The 23508-nt window shown below is 39.1% G+C and overlaps 1 protein-coding gene across 3 annotated transcripts in view; it reads right to left on the reverse strand.

Moving 5' to 3' along the window:
• The window catches only part of GABRB2 (gamma-aminobutyric acid (GABA) A receptor, beta 2), a 203984-nt gene that overhangs the window by 8329 nt on the left and 172147 nt on the right, over positions 1-23508 (reverse strand). For 2 of the 3 annotated variants that reach the window (XM_005870570.2, XM_005870571.2), the window contains exon 10: positions 19747-19860. The exons of the other annotated variant lie outside the window; for it this stretch is intronic. In XM_005870570.2, coding sequence (XP_005870632.1) covers positions 19747-19860 — 114 coding nt within the window. The remainder of the gene's footprint in view (positions 1-19746; positions 19861-23508) is intronic. 3 annotated transcript variants of the gene reach the window in all.

Here is a 23508-nt window from a genome sequence, read left to right on the forward strand (position 1 = left end):
GGGAACCCTCCATCCCTTGTTATTTCAGGTAGTTCTTTTTCTGTTATGCTCTGGGTTGTTAACTGTTATTTTAACTACCTAATAAATAGCCACTTGGTAAAATCTCCCTTGGCTACTATACATGATGATATTTTGGAAACTCTCCCTCTCTAAGCACCAGGATATTTGCTTTTCTGCTGGGCAACTGTTAATAAGACCATTTATGAGTATATACCAGACATGACTGGGGAAAAATGTAAATTGATAATAATAATCATAATAAAATAATAAGAGCAGTGGAGTATTATTAAGGGAAGTTTAGTAATGTTCTAAGTTTAGAACAAATGATTCCTGAATAATTTGTATAATTTTGGTGAGTTTCTGTTTCATTCTTTATGAAATTCAAAATTTGTCAGATGAGATAATTCTGAAGGTATATTGATTTTTTCATTCACAATCCCAGTACTGGATTAGGATCACAATCTTCAAGGGAGGTATAAGACCACAAGATTTTTGCCTGGTGAATTTTCCTTATCCATCATTCCTCTGTTACCCCATACATTTTTTAAGTGACTGGTAATTGTACATTGAATAGAACTAAAAGGCACACTTTTTCTTAATTAAATCTAAAAGAAATTTGATGCAGCAGGCTGAATGCTTAGATATATGTGATTTTGACCACTATTTAGTGATGTTTAAAAATCTGGATTTAAATGTCCTTCAGGTAGGCCTGTTTTTCAGTCTAGTTCACTACAGGGACAACTGTTTTCCTACTTTCCATTGCATCTCCACAGCCTGATTGGGTCATGTGAATTCATGTAAGCGAGTTCTATTTTGAATACTTCTTTGCCCCCACTGTAGTGGTCAGTGTTAGGGATACACAGCAACAGGGGATAGTCCCTGTCCACGTTTGCCATCACAAGGGAACGAGGGTTCTCTGAGGTCATAGCAACAGGATGTAAGTTGGTGAAGGGAGTCAGCAAAAACTTCCCTAAATCCACCTAGATTTTCTGCATGAAGGACACTAGGGCTCAGGGTGAGCCAGGATTAGAGCCGGCTCTCACTCTGAAGTCAGTGTTCTTTCCACTCTGCCTGTGGAGGTTAGAAAGGGCAGGGACCCAAAGAAGGACCAGAAAGAGCAGGCGCATCCACTTACTGGACAGCTCATGCTATTGAATATCCTCGCACTGCTGATCCTGTATTAATCATGACCTTTAGAAAAACTGTATCTTCTGGGGTCCTTCAGAGAGGAAAAACCTTACTCCTCCCTTTCTGCTTCTGAGATCTACCTCTAAAAACTTTGCTATTACTAGAACAATAACCTAAAACCTCACCAAGCTCACGTGATTCACCCACTAAGCCAAGTGTCTGAAGCAGAGTATCTTTCTCTTGTAATGACTAATAAAGTAGGGTCATGCAGGTCACTGGTCTATAATGAATGAATTCATTAATTCAATCCCTTAATAGGGAATCATTTTACTAAGGAAACCTTGAGACATGTACTAATGTGCTCTACCCACGTGAATTTAAAAATCAAAAACCAAAACAACAACATGAGGCTGTTCATATCTGAGAGCCACCAGTGTCCACTTCATAGGGGCCTCACCCTAGAGTGAAAATATTTACTAGAAAGAGTTGAAGGTTCGAATCTGCAAACATAAATTTAAATTACTGCTTTGCCACTTAATTAGCTTCTAGCTATCCATGAATTTCTGGGGTTTGATGGAAAGGATTGTTTATGAAATGCTAATAGTACTAACTCCATCCTCATAATATGTTGTGATATTTCAAGCCCTTTATGATAGCATAATAGAAACAAACAAAAAAGAGTGAAAATCATTTCAGCTCCTTTTTATTCTACTGGCTTTTCTTAAAAATGACCACCTTCTTGCAGCTACCTGGGTATTTCAACAGAGTTCACCTATATTTACATTCCAGTTCTAAACTCCACATTTTCTGATTTTTTCTCCATTTATTTTGGGGGAGGGATTTGAAAAGCCAAAGTTGGTGGCCTTCTCTTGCTCTCCTAGAATCCCCATGTTATATTGTGGTTGAGTGAACGTTTGTTCACCTCTTAGAATACTGAGTGCACACTAGGTGGTTGCCGAGTGTTTTCCTTTGGAAAGAATGCTCTGGATATTCCCAGGTGGCTAACAGTTCACTGCCTTAACATTTCAAGTTACTCAGGCCACAATGTCATTTTATGGGAAAGAAGAGAAGATTCCCCACCCACACACTAGTGACAGTAAGTGGGAATTGCAGAGTTAAGATTTCTTGGATTTTTGCAGTTTCTCACTCTTCTACTAAGAAATTATCTGGGGCTTACAAATCCTGTTGTAATTATTTGCCATTTATATTTGTTATAGTAACACTGCCATTAACATCAGTTATTTTATCTTTATTGCATACAATGTGTACAAGCTTAAAAGTATAGTGGTACCTCTGTGTCCAAGGGGAATTGATTCTAGAAGCCCTTCCCCCTCAGATACCAAAATTCATGGATACTCAAGTCCTTTATACAACATGATATAGTATTTGCATATCATCTATGCACATCCTCGCTTGTACTTTAAATCATCTCTAGATTACTTATAATACCTAATACAATGTAAATGCTATGTAAGTAGTTGTTGTACTGCATTTTGTGTAGGGAATAATGACAAGGAAAAAAAAAGTCTTTCCATGTGCAATACAGATGCAACCACCATAGACCTAACCACATAGTACATACACATCAGCATTTTAGGAAGAGCCACCTTGTGAAATAAGAGGTTCTATTTTAAACAGGCTCCCACAATACCTAAAGTCTTTACCTCTAAGCTGTGGGAACTCACAGGGTAAACCAGTAAGCATTCACCTTCTTTTGAGCAGAGGCTATATTGGGCTCTGAAGCCAAGTTAAAAGCAGACAGGGTTAAAGGCAAGGTCACTAAGCACTGTGATCGTGGGCAAGAAATTTTAACCTTTTTGAGCCTTAGTTTTTTCAACTGTCAAATTGGTATAACAGTAACTTTTATTATTGTAGAACAAGCATATCAAACTCAAAGGCTAACATGGGCCAAATAAACAAGGCATGCAGTCTGCAGGCCTCGAGTTTGTCATGCTTGTTGTAGAGGTAAGCAGGCGAAGGAACTGAACTTGTGCTATATCGGGATCAGGAGAGGGCTGGGATGGTAACCCAGTTCTCAACTTAAACTGCTGTGGATGTGGTGACAGAGGGCGACACAGCAGTTGGTCAGTCACTTTTAAGAAACATGAATGCTTCTCCTTGCTGCAGCCAGGTGGCAGGGAGCTTCCTACAGATTCTAGGCTGTGTGACTCCTCTGGTTGCAGTCTCCCAGGAAAGTATCTAAAGCTGACACCTCATTATTCACATGCCTAAGAAAAGACAGTGAGTAACGTTTCTTCCTGATGCTTCATTCGGGGGCTTTGCTTGGTTCTTTATCCTTGTAGTGGGCAGAGGCAAGAAATAACTCAAAATGTTGCATTCCGTTATTTGCCTACAGGATGAGTTAAAGTTTAAGAATGGAGAGTTTGCACCCATCAGTAAACTAGGTTTTCGGATTTATTTCCCGCTTCACTTACTTAGGGGAACTCTGTCTCTCTTTCTCCAAATTAAATGCATCTATAAAGAAAGTTTCATTAGGACGATAATGATAATATGAAATTACATTTCATAGATGAATTCCGGTGTGGATAAGAACAGCTATAGAGTTAATTAAGTCTTGAAGACAAGATTTTGGAATCAGCCTTAAATTCTAGCTGCTCTACTGATTAGCTGGGTGACCTGAGGCAAGTTCCACAGCTTAGCCTAGCCTCAGTTTCCTCATCTTTAAAATGAGGTTACATAGCCTCTTCTTTAAAATGAAGCTACATTATATGCAGGCTTGTTTTAAGATTAAGACAAGTTATTCAAGGAGCCTACCATCACGTCTGGCATACAATTAGGTGCATAACAGAAGGTAAGAGTTGCTATGATAGTCACTGACTTCTATAGGCAGCTGAGACTGACTCTTTACATTTTCCAGGTAGTCCCTTGCAGGGGGTGTTGTAGTTAAACCTATCCCACCCACTGCAACAACAGTAGAGACTGACCCTCTTCCAGATGTGGACCTGACATTGGCATTTCCCCTCCCCTTGCCTTGGATTGGTTCAGAGGTGGGAGGCTTAAGTCAACTCAACCAATGAAAAGAAAGCAAAGGTTTGTTGGAGGCCTTTGGATTGAAAAACTCCCCACTTCTCCTTCTGAATATGAACGAGGAAACACAAAGCCTCATTGCTCCTGGCAGCCATCTCATCTCAGAACAAGGAACCACCGACAAGACTTTGGCTGGCTGGCTTGAAAGAGCCCCCACCCATGCCTCTGCTCTGTACAGTACAGGTAGGTGGGAAATCAGAAGGACCTCTGATTTCCTGTAATACAATTCAAAACAGCCATTTTTAACAGTCTCAGATAAAATTCAACCTATGACAATGATAATGTCAAGTATAATTTATAATTATAAAAATACAATTTTTCTTTTCAAAATCAATAATCTTGAGGGAAAGTTTAATGTTATCTTGCAGCAATTTTCATGAAAATGTCCTCCATTTATTTAAGTCACTTATGATTTGTCAAATGGCTTTCATATCCTTTGTCTCAGCATCAGAATGAATTAGAAAGAGCAGGCATAGACTTCCTCATCTCAGAGAAATTCTTTCCCCAAAGTTGCAGGACTTTTCAGAGGCTGACCTAGGCTCGGTGTCCTGGCTTTTTGAATCCAAATTGGACTCTGTGGCTGGTTCTGCTGATTAAAGAACTGAAGAAAGCTGTTTTAAAACAGCTTCACATGCAGTCAGTGATAAAAATGTGCAGCCAGAGAGAGAAACCTAGGTTTACACGGCAGCTTTCGTTAGTCCCAGCTCTACCTCTAGCTAGCTTACATAATCCTGAGCAAACCGCTGGTATTTCTAGGTTCCAGTGTCTGAACATAAAAATGAAATATCACACAAAAAATTGTTAACCATGTATGGTGGTGTATGTTAACTGGATTTATCGTGGTGACCATTTTGTAATATATACTAATATCATCATAACATTGTACATCTGAAACTAGAATTATGTTATATTATACCTCAAGAAACCCCACAAAACTAAGGAACTAACAAAATGTTGTAAAAAAAAAGTAAAAGGTAATTAAAAACAACAACAACAACAACAAAAAGAGAATATTTTGAAGTAAAGTTTCCTATTCTTAAGCCTGTGATAGGCATTGTGAATTGACCCCCTGGACCCAGTCAACTACAGAATTCGCGGTATAGTTAGTTGTCAAGGCAACCACTAGTCATTCCGGGTTGGTACTTGAGGTGCAACTCATGTCTGCTCCCTGGGTGACATCCGTATGTTCGGTGTGGAAGTCAACTCAGCAGCTTTGGCATCACCAGGGAGTTGTTACTATCTCAAACCTCACCCTAGACCAGTGGTTCTCAACCTTCCTAATGCTTCGACCCTTTAATACAGTTCCTCATGTTGTGACCCAACCATAAAATTATTTTCGTTGCTACTTCATAACTGTAAATTTGCTACTGTTATGAATCGTAATATAAATATCTGATATGCAGGATGTATTTTCATTGTTACAAATTGAACATAATTAAAGCATAGTGATTAATCACAAAAACGATATGTAATTAATATATGTGTTTTCCGATGGGCTTAGGCGACTCCTGTGAAAGGGGTGTTTGACCCCCAGGTTGAGAACCGCTGCCCTAGACCCACTGAATAAAGGTTCCATTGACAAGATACCTAGATAGTTTTCACACACATTCAAGATTGAGAAGCACTGGCTTAAATGATCTCTGAGATCTTTTGATGTTTTTAAAGTCGACTGTAAAATTTTTAAAAAAAAAGGAATTTTCAATGAACATTGGGTAGCTCTCCAAGTGTGCTAAACAAAATCTCCATCCTCCATATAATAAAGGGGTGGAGGAGTTAATTGGTCATTTCTTGTGCTCCCCTTTTGAAATGCTGAATTATTCACAACCAGGGTACCAGCTAAACCCTCAGGGAGACTGAGCTGGAGCAGCAACCATAAAATCCAACTCGGCCAGGGATCCCTTGTGCAGCTGTGGGCTGATGGCTTCTGTGCATTTAGCCAATTACACGGTGAATTACCCAAACGAGAACATGCCAAATGCACCATCCACTCTCACAGCCCAACTCTCGTTAGGAGAACTCCTGTTAATCTGACACAGCCTTGTCAAACATCTGTCCGCTCCATTTTGACACTAACTCTGAGGTCAGCAGATGGCGGGAAGGCAAAGTGACTGCACGTTACAAAGTACAGGCTGCAGGCTGACTTAGGGAATGAAGAAAATTATGAATTTAGGAAGACAGGAAAGGACAGCAAACCCAACTGCTGATCGGATGCTTTGTTGAAGAATAAAACATCAGCTAGATTCTGTGTAAAATACTGAAAATCCTCTCTCTCTGACAGAAAAGAAAGATCCTGGCTTAAATTCCCAGTTTGCTCCTTGCTCCTGTTTCTGAGATGGAACGCACCTCTTACTGGGTGAAGCTTTTCCTAAACATGTGTCTGGAGGGAACATCTCCGTCCTCGGAAACTCAGCAGCACGTGCCATCTGTGCTGTATGCTCTTCCTTCTGATGATCTAATACTGTTTAAGAGAGTACCCCAGGGGCAGCAGACAGAGAGGGACAGAGAGGGACAGTGCTTCTGAACTTAGAAACAATTCCTAAGTAACAGGAAAAGGCAGAGTTCTGTCCTTGTGGTCCCTTCCATGGTAGACATCAACTTCCGGGTTACGGTTTATCTAATGCTAACTACCTGACAAGTACTGTCTACGTCCTGCCTCCCGCAATCCTTGAGACCATCTGTTGAGGGTTGAACTGTAAGGCCCATTTCATGAAGGAAGAAACTGAGGCTCAGAGAGCTTTCCTGTGCTCACATGGCTGATAAGAACAGTCATGGGGCTTGAACGCCGGGTTGTCTCAAATGCAGAATCAAGTAGGATTGACTAAGTGAGCTCTGCCTGTGCTCTTAACCAGTGAGCTGGTCTCCAGGAGCAGAAATCTGGTAAATACTTGCTTAGTGATCAACCCATTGGTGATGCTCTTTCCAAATCTGCATCCCTGGTGAGAAAAGCCCAGTGTTATCCCGCAGTGGAGCTAAGTGAGGCTGAAGGACTCTCCTAGGGATGAAGCCAGTGACTACAGCTTCAGGGGCCAACATTCTCAACTGCTGAACTAAATATCAAAAATATAAGTCTTTGTTTTACTATGGTTGCAAATATCAAAAACTTTCTATATGTGACACGGCACCAGAGTTAAGTTAGGGTTTTTCAAAATGCTGACACGCCGAGCTCAAAAGGTTCGCCATCACTGGTCTATGTCCTGCCTCCTGCAATCCTTAAAACCATCTGTTGAAGGTTGAACTATTAAGTCCCATTTCACAAAGGAAGAAACTGAGGCTCAGAGAGCTTTCCTGTGCTCACATGGCTGATAAGAACAGTCATGGGGCTTGAACTCCGGGTTGTCTCAAATGCAAAATCAAGTAGGATTGACTAAGCGAGCTCTGCCTGTGCTCTTAACCAGTGAGCTGGTCTCCAGGAGCAGAAATCTGGTAAATACTTGCTTAGTGATCAACCCATTGGTGATGCTCTTTCCAAATCTGCATCCCTGGTGAGAATAGACCAGTGTTATCCCGCAGTGGAGCTAAGTGAGGCTGAAGGACTCTCCTAGGGATGAAGCCAGTGACTACAGCTTCAGGGGCCAACATTCTCAACTGCTGAACTAAAACAACCCGATCCTGGCCAAGGAAACCTGCGATGCTGCGGGAAGCAGTGTTCACTGTTGAGGGTTCCTTCCTGCAGGGCACCCTCAGGGTGGCACCTGGGGTTGGCAGGCTTGTCCTCCAGGACTGACTCAGAGATGCTCACTCCCCTGTGGCGAGTCACAGCAGGTGTCCTCAGTGGAGGAACCTGCTATGTTGCCCTTGAGGCTAATCTAGCTTCCAGAAATTTCTGTAGCAGCAGTTACAAGTGTTGAGAGGCAGAGACAGCTTGTTTATTGCTGAGGGAGATTTCAAAATTATGTCTGGGTCCATTTTTATGGTTCCCCGGGTGCCCTTTGCCAAAATGAAACAAGCATCAAATATCCCGCAAACCTCTTCTCAGCAGAGGCCATAAAAAATTCCTAATTTCTCTAGGAATGCCAGGATGCTGGAGGTGCTGTGCTTGTTGTTTTACAAAATAATTTATCATTCTTGGAAAGATGGGGAATAAAAATTTAATGCCAGTCTTTGATTCCCAAAGCTGCCCATGGAACACACAGTTTTCTTTTGGACTTTATACTTCTCGAGAGTTCAGAATCTTTGTAGAGTTTTCTCAGGAATCATGTGTTCATGATACTACGGCTGTTACTAAATTGAATAGAATCTGAGATTTTATCAACTGCAAAATACACCATCAACTTATTGGCAGGTATTTATAAAGAAGAAAAGATATTAAATGTGTATCGTATATGTAAGTATTACACTAACATCAGAAACATTACAAGTAGGTGAATCATTGTCTTAAAATTGAACCCTAGGACACATTTCTCCCGAGAGACTATGTTAGCAACCCACTACAAAGTGGATTTGAACCCAGACCTGATTTAACTACATGTTATGTGAGTGCTGATGTATTTGAAATGCTGGAATGGAACTGAGCATCCAAAGGGGCAAAGTATTGCTGTGTGCTTTGCAAAACCACAAAGAAATCTAATGAACAAAATAAACTGTTGGATAAAATAGAATCAGAGGCATGGAAACATGAAACAGACTGATGAATCTCAGAGGGAAAGGGGAGAGGGAGAGATTAACCAAAGAACTTGTACGCATATATGCATTACCTATGGACACAGACAGTAGGGTGGTGAAGGCCTGAGGTGGGGTGGGGACCAGGTGAAGGGGCTCAATGGAAGGAAAAAGCAGGACATCTGTAATACTCTCAACAATAAAGATTAAAAAAAATAATAAAAACCACAAAGTGTGACATATAAACTTTCTCTGCTGCTTACTAAGTTTTGTATAGTGGCGGCCTGGATATTCTGACAATAAATATATTTTCCAAATGTAATTCCTTGGTTGTGATTCTCATTCCAGGAGGTATAGCATGTTCCTGCCTTCTTGCCAGACAGGAGGCGGCAGGCCCACTGCATGGGAGGACCTCCAAGAGAAACTGACCAGGTGGGGACCCAGGGCAGTCAGGCAGCTTCCAGGGCTGGTCCTGCAAGTGGGTCTCATGATGACTTCATAGATGATCCATTTTCTCATCTATGAAATGGGCATTATATTTACTGTCTGGACCTAAAACAGGCCGCCCAAAATATGCATATTGGCATATTGATGATTTTGAATTAAAGTTACTTAAGAAACAGCCTGTGCAAGAAGAAAACCCTGACCTCTTTCCCACGAAAAGCAGGAGATAAGCGAGTCTCCCATATGATGGGTGTCCTGGTTACTCCTGAGGGCTGACAGACACCCTCTCTCACAGTTGAAAGAATCCACATGAAAAAAGCCCATCTAAACAAGCCTTGTACAACCTTCACTCATTTACTACCCAAGCCCAGACCGTGCTTAGATTCCTTCCTAATGGGTATTAACTCTCTATCCTGTCAATTTCCTCAGAAATGTATTGTTTCGTTGTCTCAAAAGTATAAAAAAGTGCCTGGTTTGATCATTTCTTTGAGTCTCAATTGATGATCTGAGATATTGTGAGTGTCCCATGTGCATGTATTAGTTTTTTTCTCCTGTTACTCTAGGTCTCCTATAAATTTTATTTTAGCCCAGCCAGAAGAACTAAAGGAGGGTAAATGGGAGGAATTCTTCCCCTCCCCAACACTCCCTTTTATCCGGTGATCTGAGATAATTAAATGAGGTATCACAGGAAACAATGTAAAAACTATAAGTGTTACTACACCAGGGCCCAATATTATCATAATCTAATGGGCCTGTCAGCTTGGTTATTTACCGCTTACTTTACAGTTTACTATTTAATTTCTCTTCTAATATTGACAATGTAAGAAGTATATGTTTTTGGATGAGCCATTTTTAGAGTAAGAGTTGGGTCCAAAGAACTTTTAAGTGTCCTTGATCCAGGAAATTATTTGATAGTATTTCTCATTATAGACTTTTTTTCCATATTTTCCCAAATATTTTCCAAAAGAAAACTTGTTAAAAAATTGTTCCTAGTCACAGAGTAGGATATATGCTCTGTGCAAGTGTTGGTAAATTTTAAATTAATGAGCAAATTTGCGTATAGTAGAAATAAATTATAGTACATTTAATGGATATGAGGCTATGGAACTAACACATTTCAGGAAGGATGATTCAGTAGATGTTCAATGATGCTTAAGGTGGAGATGACAAGATGCGTGGAGTTGTCTGATGTTAAAAATATGGCTTATGAAGTGTCAGAGCTGAGACTTGAACCTTGAATCTCCTGAGTTAGAGAGTATTAGTTTTCCATGGGGACCTATACATGCAGGGAGCCATGCGCAGTGTTGTTACAGGGATGTCCCAGCTTGGGAAAGAATATGGGGTCTCTGTCCAACTGTGTCACTGGAATCTTGACTCTGGTGACAACTTCAGTACGAATGCTGAACAGCATGGGTTTGACTGCTCCCAGGGAAGAGCAGTTACTGTCAGTCCAGATCACCCACCTCCTCCTGCCCCTTAACTTCCTCCTTCCCTCCCCCTCCCTTCTTTCAGACAACAATAATTATAAGAATCCTATATAATAAAACCCTAATATGCAAATCGACCCAAAGGTGGAATGACCAGTAAAACAACTGGTTGCTATGATGTGCACTGATCACCAGGGTCGCTATGACACTCAATGCAGGAGCTGCCCGTAGGCCCCGACCAGCGGCGGCGGCAGGGGGCGGGGCCGGCAAGCAGGCAGTGCCAGACCAGCCAAGGCGGGTGCCAGCAGGGCCCCTGGATTGCCCCACCAGTCATCCCATAGATCGGCCCTGACCGCTGGCCAGGCCTATAGGTGCCCTACCCCCTGATCGCCCCACAGGACGCCCTGCAGAGGGAGGCAACTGGTGGCAGTGGTGGGAGGCAGGGCCGGCGAGTGGGCTGCACCAGGCCAGCCAAGGCAGGTGCGAACAGGGGCCCTGATCGCCCCGCTGGTCACCCCACAGATCAGCCCTGATCACCAGCCAGGCCTAGGGACCCTACCCATGCACAGATTTCATGCACTGGGCCTCTAGTATAATATAAGCAATAACTATTAGAAATGAGCATGAGCTATTTATATGTAATTATCTTGGGTTATTCTGGTTCAGTGATACATGAAGAAATGGAAAAAGTAAGACATGTTTGTGTGTGGTTTGTATGTGTAAGAGTGTGGAAAGTATAGTGAGGTATAGTGTGTGTGTGCTTTAAAGATGTAACTAGAAAGGAAGCCGCACCCCCCCTTCCCCCCCAATTAGGCTAATTGTGGAAAGAAAAGTTTTACCTGTTGTGAATGGTAAGGAAAAAGAAATATACAAATCAAATCTCTTTATAAGGTTAAATATATTATTACTCTCTTCTGAAATGACACTGTGATTATACTGTTATTTGCTTTTAGTATTCTCTGGATTCAACTTGGTAGATTTATTTAAGGATTTTTTTTCCCTTCCGTGATATTTGTTAGTGAAGTGAACCCAGTTTCCTTCATGTACTTTTGTTCTTTTACATTTGGCTTTGGCATCTTTTTTACATTATGCTACTTTCCAGAATCATTTGGAAGTTTTCCTATTTTTGCTATGATCTGCAAGAATTAAAATACCACTGGAAGTATTTGATTTTTAATGCTGGACTTGATTTATTGGTGAAACCTTCTAAGCCAGAGATTTACAATCTCATGGCACACATAAACCAATTACTAAAATTCTGTTGCACACCAAAAATTATTTTTTTTTGCCGATCTGACAAAAAATAGGTATAATTTTGATTTATTCACACCCGACAGCTGTTTTTGTGTTGGCTGTTGGTGATTTTTTTATTTGAAACTCTAGGGAAAAAGAGGTCAGTACCCCTGACTAAGTAGTCAAGTATTGTATGTTTTAAAAATTCTTGGGGCACACCAGTGTGCAGTGAGTGGCACACCCATCGGAAATCGTCCATATGGCCTTTTCATGAGGGTGTTAACATTTTTCTGTTTTTTTTTTAGTTTTATCTTTGGTAATTGGTCTGTTTTTATTTTTTTTTCCTATGGTCATTTTTGCTAATTTATATTTTCAAAGAATGTCATGTATTTTATCCACATTTACTAAGATCTCTGCATAATTTTCTTTTAATGTCACCTTCCTATATAATAATAATTATTATTTTACACTTTTTTACTTTGGTGTATCCATATTGGCTCCCTCTTTGTTACTTTAATAAGTTTTTTTCTTGATCATTATTTCCCTATTTTACTAAGATTTCTTTGTAAAGAACTGATATATTTCTACATTATTTTGTTTTGATTTTCTCATTTAATATTAATATTTTCTTCTGCTTTTAGAGGTTTTGTTGCTCATTTTTAAACTTCTTGAATTATGCATTTAATTTATTTAAAAAATTATTTGCTACAAAGGTATTTGAAGCTACAACTTTCTCACTGTTAACTATTTCAACTACATTCCTTAGAATTATTTAACATTTTAAATTGCTATTATTTTCTAAATGTTCTTCAATTTAATTTTTATTGTATCTTTGACACGTAAGTTGTATAAGAATGAGTTTATAAATTAATAAACTTTATTCAATATACTACTTACCTAATGTTTCTGTCATTTTCTCTTTTTTATTTCTTATGATTTTGATTTATTTAGAGGCTATTGTAATGTGAAGTTTATTAATTACATATGACTTATTAATTAATATCTTTATTTTGGATTGCAATTTTTATAAAATATATCTGTATTAATATATTTTTTCTTCAATTCATCTTTATACAGTAATAATGCTCAATCCTCAATCTTCTTTGGATATGACTTGACTTAGAATATTTTCCAATACCTTTACTTTAGAAGTATCCTATCTAATAATAGACAAAGATGCAAAATGACCGTACCTTTGCTACACCCAACATTGGCTAATCAGAGTGATATGCAAATTAACTGCCAACAAAGATGGCAGCTAATTTGCATATACCGGCTGGGAGTAAAGACTGAAGACACCATAGAAGAAAGCTAAGCAACAGAGCCGAGGTAGCGGAGATGAGCGGAAGAGAAGCGGCAGAGAGGGGTGGGGTAGGAGCGGCATAAGCAACGGAGCCGAGGTTGCGGAGACAGGTGGAAGAGAAGCGGCAGAGAGGGGTGGGGTAGGAGTGGCAGAAAAGGGCGGGATAGGAGCGGCAGAGAAGGGCAGGGTAGGAACGGCAGAGACGGGAGCGAAGTCCTATTCTTGCAGGACTCTTCCTGCAATGGGCCTCTAGTTTCTAATAAATAGCATTTGTGGGGGTTAGTTGCTTGATTCAACTTTAAAATATTATTTTGATAGGTGAGTTGATAATTTGCTCTTATTATAACAGTTAAAACAAGCTTGGTCTTAAATCTTAATTTCTGCTCAAACTTTGCTTTTAAGATGTCTTTATCCTTATTTCTGATGTCTAGCTTTAGCTACAGTATCTGCATCTTTCTTTACTTCTTTTTTTTATTATCAAAGGTTTTTATAAGATGAATTGTCAGTTTTTTGTTCTTCTACCATAACGGTCCTCAGTCTTCCATGCTTCAGTGTATACCACAGAGATCTGAGAGAATAAAAGGTAGCTCCCTCAGCTTCCCCACGAAAGGTTTTAGTTTATAATGTCTCAGGTAGAATCAACAGTTTACGCAAGCCTCCCAGGTGACCCTGCTGTAGTCAGTCTATGGTAGACCCAGTGAGAAATACTCTCATAGTAGTTATCCATGTTAATTTAAAACATATCCTTCATCTTCAACCTTTTGATTCACAAGCTCTAAAAATGAAAAAGTAAATATTAAGTCCTTGTTATAAATTAGAAAACAAACACTTTCTCCCTTCTCAACAACACCCAACCTGATCTTTTCTACATATCTTTAGTATCTAATTTTTAAAAATATTTCAATTATCTTTTATTCTGTAACTTTAACTTCTGGAATTGTATAGCTTCAGTTTCGGATGCCACCTTTAGTTCTAAATGCTAGCATAATGCCTTTTCCTATTTTAAAGTTCCTCATATTGACTATCTTTTATTAGGGGCTAGACTTTTTTATTTAACTATTATTTTATTTTTTAAAATAAGGACTCATGGATGCTATGTTCCCTAAGGACTTGGACTTGAATGTTGAGGATAAGACTGTCTTTCTTTTGTCTTTATATGTCAATAATAATATTCTTAGGTTATATTTTCTTCCCTCCAGAACCTTGCCACATTTCCCGTTGTCTTATAAAATTTAATATTGCTATGGGATAGTTTGAAACCTATCTTTTTTCTTCCTTGTAGCTCATTCACTTTTTGTGAATGGAATGTTAGCAATTTCAGAAGAATATAACAAGGAGGGAGTGAGATTGTCTAATTTTTAATCTTGGAATACAGTATATCCTTTTGGCCTACTGATTAATTTCATTGCAGATATGTATAAATATATAATATATAGCATAGCCGTTAAGAGTGTAGCCTCTAGTCATATTTTCTGTTCAACCATTTCTTAGCTGTCTAACCTTAAGTTAATTACACTCTCTGGGTGTCAGTTAATCATTTGTGAAATTATAATAATATATGGCAATACTAGGGACTTATGACATAATATTTGTAAAATGTCTAAGCACAGAGAAGGCATTCAAGAATTACATATTAGTATAATTATTATAATTAGTTATTGATGTCAGATATAAATACAGTCATGTGCCACAGAATGATTTTTCAGCCAACAGTGGCCCACATTTTATAATCCCATAGATCAGCGGTTTTCAACCAGTGTGCCACAAGAATTTTTAAAGTATGCAACACAAGGGCACTGACCTATTTTTTTTTATTAAATATGTTTTTACTGATTTCAGAGAGAGGAAGGGAGGCAACACAAGGGCACTGACCTATTTTTTTTTTCATTAAATGTGTTTTTACTGATTTCAGAGAGAGGAAGGGAGAGAGAGAAGAGATAGAAACATTGATGATGAGGGAAAATCATCAATTGGCTGCCTCTTGAACCCACGACCCAAGCATGTGCACTGACCAGGAATCCAACTGTGACCTCCTGGTTCATAGGTTGACTCTCAACCACTGACCCACATGGGCTGGGCAAGGGCAGTGACCTCTTTTTCTTTAGAACGTCAAATAAAAAATGACAACAGCCAACACGACAATAGTTGTCCAGTGTGAATGAATCAAAATTATACTTTTTTTTTGTCAGATGGACAAAATATATATTTTTTGGTATGGTGCAGAATTTTACTAATTAGTTTGTGTGCACCATGAGATAAAAAAGGTTGGAAATTCCTTCCATGGATTATAATACAGTTACAGCCATTTCTATGTCTTAGGGCAACACATTACTCATGTGTGTGGTGATGCTGGTGTAAACAAACCTACTGCACTGCCAATCATATAAAAGTATAGCACGTACAATCATGCATGGTGCCTAATGCTTATGCAATATTAATAAACGACTATGTTACTGGTTTGTGTATTCACTATAGTACATTTTTTGTTACTACTTTAGAGTGTACTCTTTCTACTTATTAAAAAAGCAGCTTGCTGCAAAATAGTAGGCTGTGTTATGCAAGCAGCAGCCGCACACATCTCCTCCTGTTTACTGTGTCTCTTGATTGCATCATTATCTCTTGTGCTTGATTTAATCTTGTGCTGTTTTTTTTGTACAGTAACATGCTGTACAGCTTGTAGCCTAGGAGCAATAGGCTCTGCTCTATAGCCCTGGTGTGGAGTAGGCTGTGCCATCTAGGCTTGTGTAAGTGCACGAGGTTCATGCAGTGACGAAATCACATAATGATGCATTTCTCAGAACATACCCCATTGTTAAGGGGCACATGACTGTATTTTTTCTATTCCATTTTTCCATCTACACTTCATTGACATCATGGTTCTGCATGTTTAAACCACTGTCCTGTCCTATATATTTACTGTGTTTACTCTAAGAGGTTTATATCTCTACATCTCTTTTCCTCTGCATTTGGCATTATTTTCTATAGCCTGAACTTTGTGTTAATGCCTTGATGTTTGCCATACTGATTATCTTTCTTACTATTTTAGATTTAGTTATTAGTTTCTATAAAGACTGTTTTGCTTCCATTTTGCCTCCTTAATTACCTTTTGTTTATCATCTCATCCTTGACCTTTTGTTTTATATTCTTTTTCAATTTTTGGTAAAAATAAAAAAAAAACATGTATTATGAAAAAATTTAATTTATCAAAAAAGTAATTTTTCCCCCAATAAAAGAGTCATTATCTGTCTTTTGCATGCTGAGTTTCACTCTGTTGCTCATGTATGTGTGTTGGGGTGCGGGGGAGGGAGAGGAGAAGGAGGAAGGAAGGGAAAGAGAGAGAGAAAGAGGGAGAGAGAGAAAAAGGAAATGGACTCATTGGCAGTTTTCCTGAATGGTTGCCATGGTGTTTCCTTGTTTAGATGCTTCATTTTGATGTGGACCTTCTTATAAGGTCTCCCCATTTGCTCAACTACAGCTTGAGTAGATTTCTTTGGATTCTGCTTGCAGCAACGTTGGCTCTGCTTATGCATCTCTGCCTCTCTGCAGAGCCTCAGTTTGAGTTGAGTGTTGTTTTGTTCTATTGCTGTTTTATTCTCTATGGCTTTTGGACAGGGAGGAGAAAAAGTGCACATGGGTTTTTAGATACATTATCTCCACTTCTCTAAGACTTTTGACAACTGGACACAGACATCAGTTTTCTATTTGTCATTTTAAGGGCTAGGTGATGTGTGTGTGTGTGTGTGTGTGTGTGTGTACTGCCATGCTCTCATATGGTGCTAATAGGTATGCACACTATAGCAGAAATTTTCTGGGGAACAATTTGGCAATGTGGATCACTATTTTAAAGACACTTTTTGACCCAGAAATTCCATGTTAAGAAATAGATTAGGAGTCAATCATGTACAAACAAATCAGTAATGGGATGCTTATTTTAGACTTATTTATAATAGAAAACCACTTAGAAACAATGCAAATATCTAACAACAGGTACTCATTCCATAAATTATGGTACATAAATTCAGTAAAATGTCTTGTAGCTATTAGAATGATGTATACTTTAAGTATACAAAGAGGTTAAGTGGAAAACAGCAGTATACACAATAGTAGAGCAAAATTATGTATATAAACACGTCACTAATTGTGAATAAAAGGCAATGTTGACAATGATTATATCTAGGTGTGGAGGTTTAGGTGGTTTACATTGCCTTTTGCACTTTTTATAAAAAATAATGATCCTGAATTAGTTTTATAGTCAGAAAAATAGTAATAGAGCAACAAAGGAACCCCTTTAGAAACATATACTCCCCGCTATCACCTCCAGAATATAGCAACTATCAAGTGCTCTTTGCCTGGCACCATATAAGGCCCTTAATTATCTAATTTAATGCTCACAGTAGCTCAATGGGGCAGAAATTAGTGTTTCAGTTTTCAGTTGAGAAACTTGAGGGATGGAAAGGTTAAACACATCTAATGGCACATGGCTCATGAAAGACCATGCCTGAATGTGAGCCCAGTAGAGTATGATTCGAAAAGGCATCAGCTTCCCAGTGCATCCTGCTGCCTCTGAGGATTGTGCCATATATCTTGATGCTTTTACAAGTTACAGGTTTAACAGCTCATTATTCAAAGTTTTGAATACTGGTCCTTGTTTCACAGTTCACATCTGAACCCGAAAGAGGACTTAGGTGATAGAATAGACATACCAAACAAAGGACAGTATCTCAGAGGGAAGGCAGGGCTGGGTGGGAAGAGATCAACCAAACAACTTGCATGCATATATGCATAACCCATGGACACAGACAATAGGGTGGTGAAGGACTAGGGTGGGGTGGTTGGGGAGGGGCAGGCTAGAAGGGGTCAATGGGAAAAAAGGAGACATATTTTATACTTTCAACAATAAATATTTAAAAAAGCAGAAGACATTAAGATTCATATTTCAATGTGAATAATTGAACATTCTCTTTAACATGTCATCAGGGTATCATTAACTCTTTCAAGCTATCAACTGAACAATTTAATGCACCAAAGAGACATATTTTCTTTAAAATAGCCTCATGATCTGAGGATTTTCTGAATTTTCATGTAACTTTACCCAGTCATTAGACCAATCATGTAGTATACTTTGATTTTGATTTTGAAAAAATACAACTGTTTTCATCATAAACCTAAACTCCAGCTGTAGAACATTTTCTGAATCATTAACATTCTACCCAGAATACAGCCCAATCAAACCAGTCTACTTCAATTTCAAAAACAGTAGCTAGAATTCAAAACAAGAACAACACAAATGAGAGAGCCTGAGAGAACAGACATAGTAGGGACTGGATCTTCAGGGGATTAGGACTAAAATAGTGATGAACAGAGTTTCAAACATCTCCTGGAATCTAGTTTATCATACGCTGTTACTATATGTAATACAACAAGTAACCAAGTTAAAAAAACAACTTAAAGTCATTATTTAATAGGTTAACCATTCTTGTTCTCCACCCCAAGAGCAATAATAATGGGTACTGAGGAATTTGAGGTCAGGGCAATAAAATTAAGGTAGAACATGATACTCAGAAGATACAATAATGACAGCTCATCTGGCATCAAGTCCTCGTAAGAAAGATTCACAAGCATTTATTATCATTCACTACCTCACCAAGAAATCGAAATTTAAAAAAACTGGAGTCGGACAAGTAGTGTGTGATAAGGTAAAATGGTGACAATCATCATCATCATCATCACCACACTCTTCTTCCTTCTCCTCCTCCTGCTCCTCCTCTACCTCCTCCTCCAATATGGAGGTCAATATGAATGACAATCATCACCATACTCTTCTTCCTTCTCCTCCTCCTGCTCCTCCTCTTCCTCCTCCTCCAATATGGAGGTCAATATGAATGACAATTTGCCAATTAAGAATTGTAAGCACAGAAACTCAGAAACTAAACTCTAAGTAGGAGCCTTACTACTGGCTTTTTTTTGGAAAATTTCATTCAGGAGTTTTGATGCAGAACAATGTCAATCACTGCCTCCTTTCTATCAATAAGATAGTGCTGGGTCTGCCAAGATAATACTTATTTGTAAAATAAGTAACAACGAAGCAACAAGGACTTGATGCAAACATAACATTCCTCAGCACAAATTCATAATCTAGGACAAAAACAAGTTCCTCAGTTCTGAGCCAACCTACAGGAGAAATGCACAATTCTTCACCTATTCCACTAGCCCAAAGGCACACAAGAGCACTAAGGAATGGCAGATACGGGATGACACTCTACCCTCTCACTACAAATGAACAGGAATCTCAAGACATGATCCACTTGGTTTCTTTCTCTAGCACAACAATCTCGACTGAGTGGAACACTGAAGCTTAGATTCATCGTCGCTGTATTTTACGAAAGCAAACCTGGGAAAACCCCATGAGGGTCTCACAAAAACATTTAACATACTCCCACATCTCTATGGATACAAGTCCATAGGTTATCTGCAAAGAACGCATACATTGTTTTAAAGGGAACAGCTAAACAAATTGTCCCCAACAGAAATACAAATAAATGGATTAAAAACTGGCTAGCTAACCGTATATAGAGAGAAATCGTAATTGGTAGTCCGTCTAGTTGGGGAGAAGCTTCCAGTTGGGTCCCACAAGGATCGATATTGGGTCCCATTTTGTTTAATATCTTTATAAAAAATCTGGAAGACAAAGTAGAGAATGTGCTAATTAAATTGACTGATGCCACTAGATGAAGATTGGTGGTTAAAGTAAACTACATATAGATAAATGCCACTGGTCTTTAGAAAGACTGACGATCACAGAGAATAGGACTTCTATTTACTTGTATCTTTTTAATGTATAAAAAAACTAATTTCAAGCATGAGAAATAAATAGATTTAAAAGATCTTCATGGCTTTGTATAACACAAACTTAGGCACAATGGATAAAGACAATATAGACACAATACCCATAAATGCAGAAAATGCAGAATAAAGAATGCTCCCACATAGAGGTATTTTTGGTGCAGCTTTACTTGGAAAACTGGTGGCTATGGATCTCTCAAAAATAATTTCAGGTATGCAAGAATCAACGTGGTGGAAAGGTAGGAGTAACTAAATTCTCAAAAATGTATATATTCAGTTATCAGCAGACAAATAAACAAGAAAACAACATAAAGAGAGCTGAAAACTTGAAGAGATAAGCAAGAAAAGTACATAACATTAATCCAAAGCAAATTCTATAAGGAAACACACACACACACACACACACACACACATACACACACATACACACACAAATAGAAGAATGCAAGGGATAATAGGAAGGACTCTTCTGACATTAGGAGAGAGACTTTTTTTTTTTTTACCTCTCTAGAAGACGCTTGGGAAACAGAAATGTTAAGTAGACCTCTTGGTTTGAGGTTTTCTTCCAAAATCTTAGTATTTTGTAACTTAATCTGTCACATTGAAGACAACTGGAAAGTGACATTGCTTGTCAGTCATGGACTCTCATGTAGACAGGTGGGTTTTTTAGGTGAAATGAGTATATAAACTAATGTGGAATCAGCTTTTCAGTTCGGTATTATTTTTTCACTTGTTAGCACAGCAGGCCACACTCTGGATAAGTAGCCTGGAAAACCCAGCTCAAGCCTCAGAAATTTTGTTAACTTTGCTGTTCAACCTTGAAAACTTGACTTTCCTGAAAAGTTTTAGTTTCTGCATTAAATGACAGGAAAAGAACTGTATTAAGAACTGCAGGTACTCTTGCTAACAAAATAAAGCCTTACAGGAAGTTAAGACAGAGAAGAGATGGGCACATGTGAAAGCGTGCCGTGGAAGCAACTTTGGCTCCTGCGTGGCCAGGCTTCCACTTCCACTCCTCCCTGACCTCAGCACAGAGAGCACAGTATCAACCTCACTTTGGATGACCTGACTTACAGCTCCCATCTCTAGGAAACCATCAAAAGGAATATGAAAAAGTCAATCCCCTCCCTACTGGCTGATTTTTCCAAAGCAGCCAACAATACTTAGCTGATTAGATGTGCCCAATCTTTGGACAACAAAAAAAATAACTTAAGAATTACAGTTGGAAAAAAGGGACATTATTAATTAAAAAAAATAGGTGGTACTATCATGACACTCGCACAAAGGAAGCTCTGTGCAGTCAGAGCCCCATGTGGGTCTCCCCTAACCTTCCATGCTGGGGTCAAAAGGAAACCAGGGGCATCTGAAAGGCTAGCTGGTCACCTTTTTGTCTTAATCTAATCAAGACAGCCGTGAATATTCTGACCTCAGAAATGACTGATACCGTTTGAAGTAGTTCATGTGCTATGGATTTTAAAGCTAATACCTGTTGATGATACATGATTTCCCTGCTTTGACATTACAACTTCTGACCTGAAACATTTCTCCACAGATAATTCCCTCTTTTAGGGATGGGACTGCATCCTATAAGCCAGGGGTCAGCAAACTGCGGCCCCTTGAGTGTGGCTCTTCCACACAATGCCACGTGCAGGCGTGCACGTACAGTGCAATTGAAACTTCGTGGCCACACTCAAGGGGCCAAAGAGCCGCATGTGGCTCGCAAGCCGCAGTTTGCCGACCACTGCTATAAGCTATTCGTGTAAAATATACAAGCAAGCTTTGCCAACAGGTCTAGATGGATAATGTCTACTGTTTATAACATTTTAATATTTTACTAATATTTTCCACTTACTGAGTGCGTACCATGTACTGAGGACTAGGTTACACCCTCTATACAGTATCACAAACACTCTTCATAAAAAACTATGAAATAGGAATTAACCTTGTTTTACAGCTGGGGCAACTGAAGGTTAGCGAGACTCATTTTCTTTGCCTATTGTCACACAACTATTAAACGGAGAGTAAGTCTTGCACTTGACTGACCTCGAAATAGTTCTTCACTAACATTGTGCTAAATGGTAACTCCTGCTGTTCTAATGCTATGCTTGGTGATCAAAGAAAGTGGAGAAACCACCTGTCTTAGAGAGTTTAAGACTAGGACAAACAATGTTTCTGGACCTCAGTTTCTCATACTTAAAGTCAGAGAATTGGACTAGAGCAGGGGTCTTTAGCTGGGTGACACTGACATTCTGGGAGGGACAATTCTTCGTTATGGGGAAGCTGCGTGATGTACCATCGCTGTTCAGCAGCATCCCTGGCCTGTATCTACTCACTAAGTACCAGAAGCAACCCCCTCCCCCCTGTTTTGACAACCCATAATGTCTGCAAGCCCAGAGATTCCTGGGGCATGGCTGCCTGAGTTTTGGTCACTGCACTAGAAGAAGTGTAGGTATGTCTGTTGTTATCTCATATTCTATATTCTGAATTGTGGGCCCACCGTCAGCCAAGAGAACCAGCTTTTTTTACCACCACAGGGCACCTCCACCTCAGTACCCTGAATTTAAAACCATCAGTTTGCTGTCAACATGCCACTCTCTAGGTCTTAAATTTGTCATTTAAATGCAAATTGGTCTAAAAAAAGTGGAGAGATGAAAGTGAAAAAAAGATCAGATGGTATTAAGTCAGCTTTGCATTAGGCAATTGATTTAGACTCATTTCAAATGGCAGGAATATGAGACAGCTTTTATTTATTTATTTATTCATTTTCTTTCCTTTATTAAGGCCACTGTATCAGGGCAATCATAAAATGGGTTTAAATAGCACAGCCCGAGAGCCTCAATGCTACGTTGGAATCTATGGACAGTTTTCAATAACTGAAACCTCAGACCAGCGGTTCTCAACCTGTGGGTCGCGACCCCTTTTGGGGTCGACCGACCCTTTCACAGGGGTCGCCTAAGACCATCCTGCATACCAGATATTTACATTACGATTCATAACAGTAGCAAAATTACAGTTATGAAGTAGCAACGAAAATAATTTTATGGTTGGGTCACAACATGAGGAACTGTATTTAAAGGGCCAGAAGGTTGAGAACCACTGCCTCAGACACTAGAAAGAAACTGACAGTTTCCCAGACCTTGGTTCCTTGGCTTTCAAGGGCCGTACATAAGATTTGCATCCTTACAAATAACATCTCCCAGGAAAGCAGTGCCTTTGGTTAGAGAATAGCCCATCAATTAACAGACCTATGGATACGTGGAGACATTAGTGAGCCAGCAGCTTTCACTGGATTTGCTCCAAATAAAACTCAATGATAGATGTTATTTATGGTCTTCTATCCTTGGAATTAAATTGATGTTCGAAATATTAAAACATCAATTATATAATCAGTGGTATGGTTAACAGTTCCAGAGGTTTAGAAGGATTACTGTCTTCCTAGTTCCAGCACTCTGAACTACGATGCCCAGGCATATCCCAGGGCAA

Source organism: Myotis brandtii, unplaced genomic scaffold (genome assembly GCF_000412655.1).
Source record: "Myotis brandtii unplaced genomic scaffold, ASM41265v1 scaffold32, whole genome shotgun sequence".
Taxonomy (NCBI): domain Eukaryota; kingdom Metazoa; phylum Chordata; class Mammalia; order Chiroptera; family Vespertilionidae; genus Myotis; species Myotis brandtii.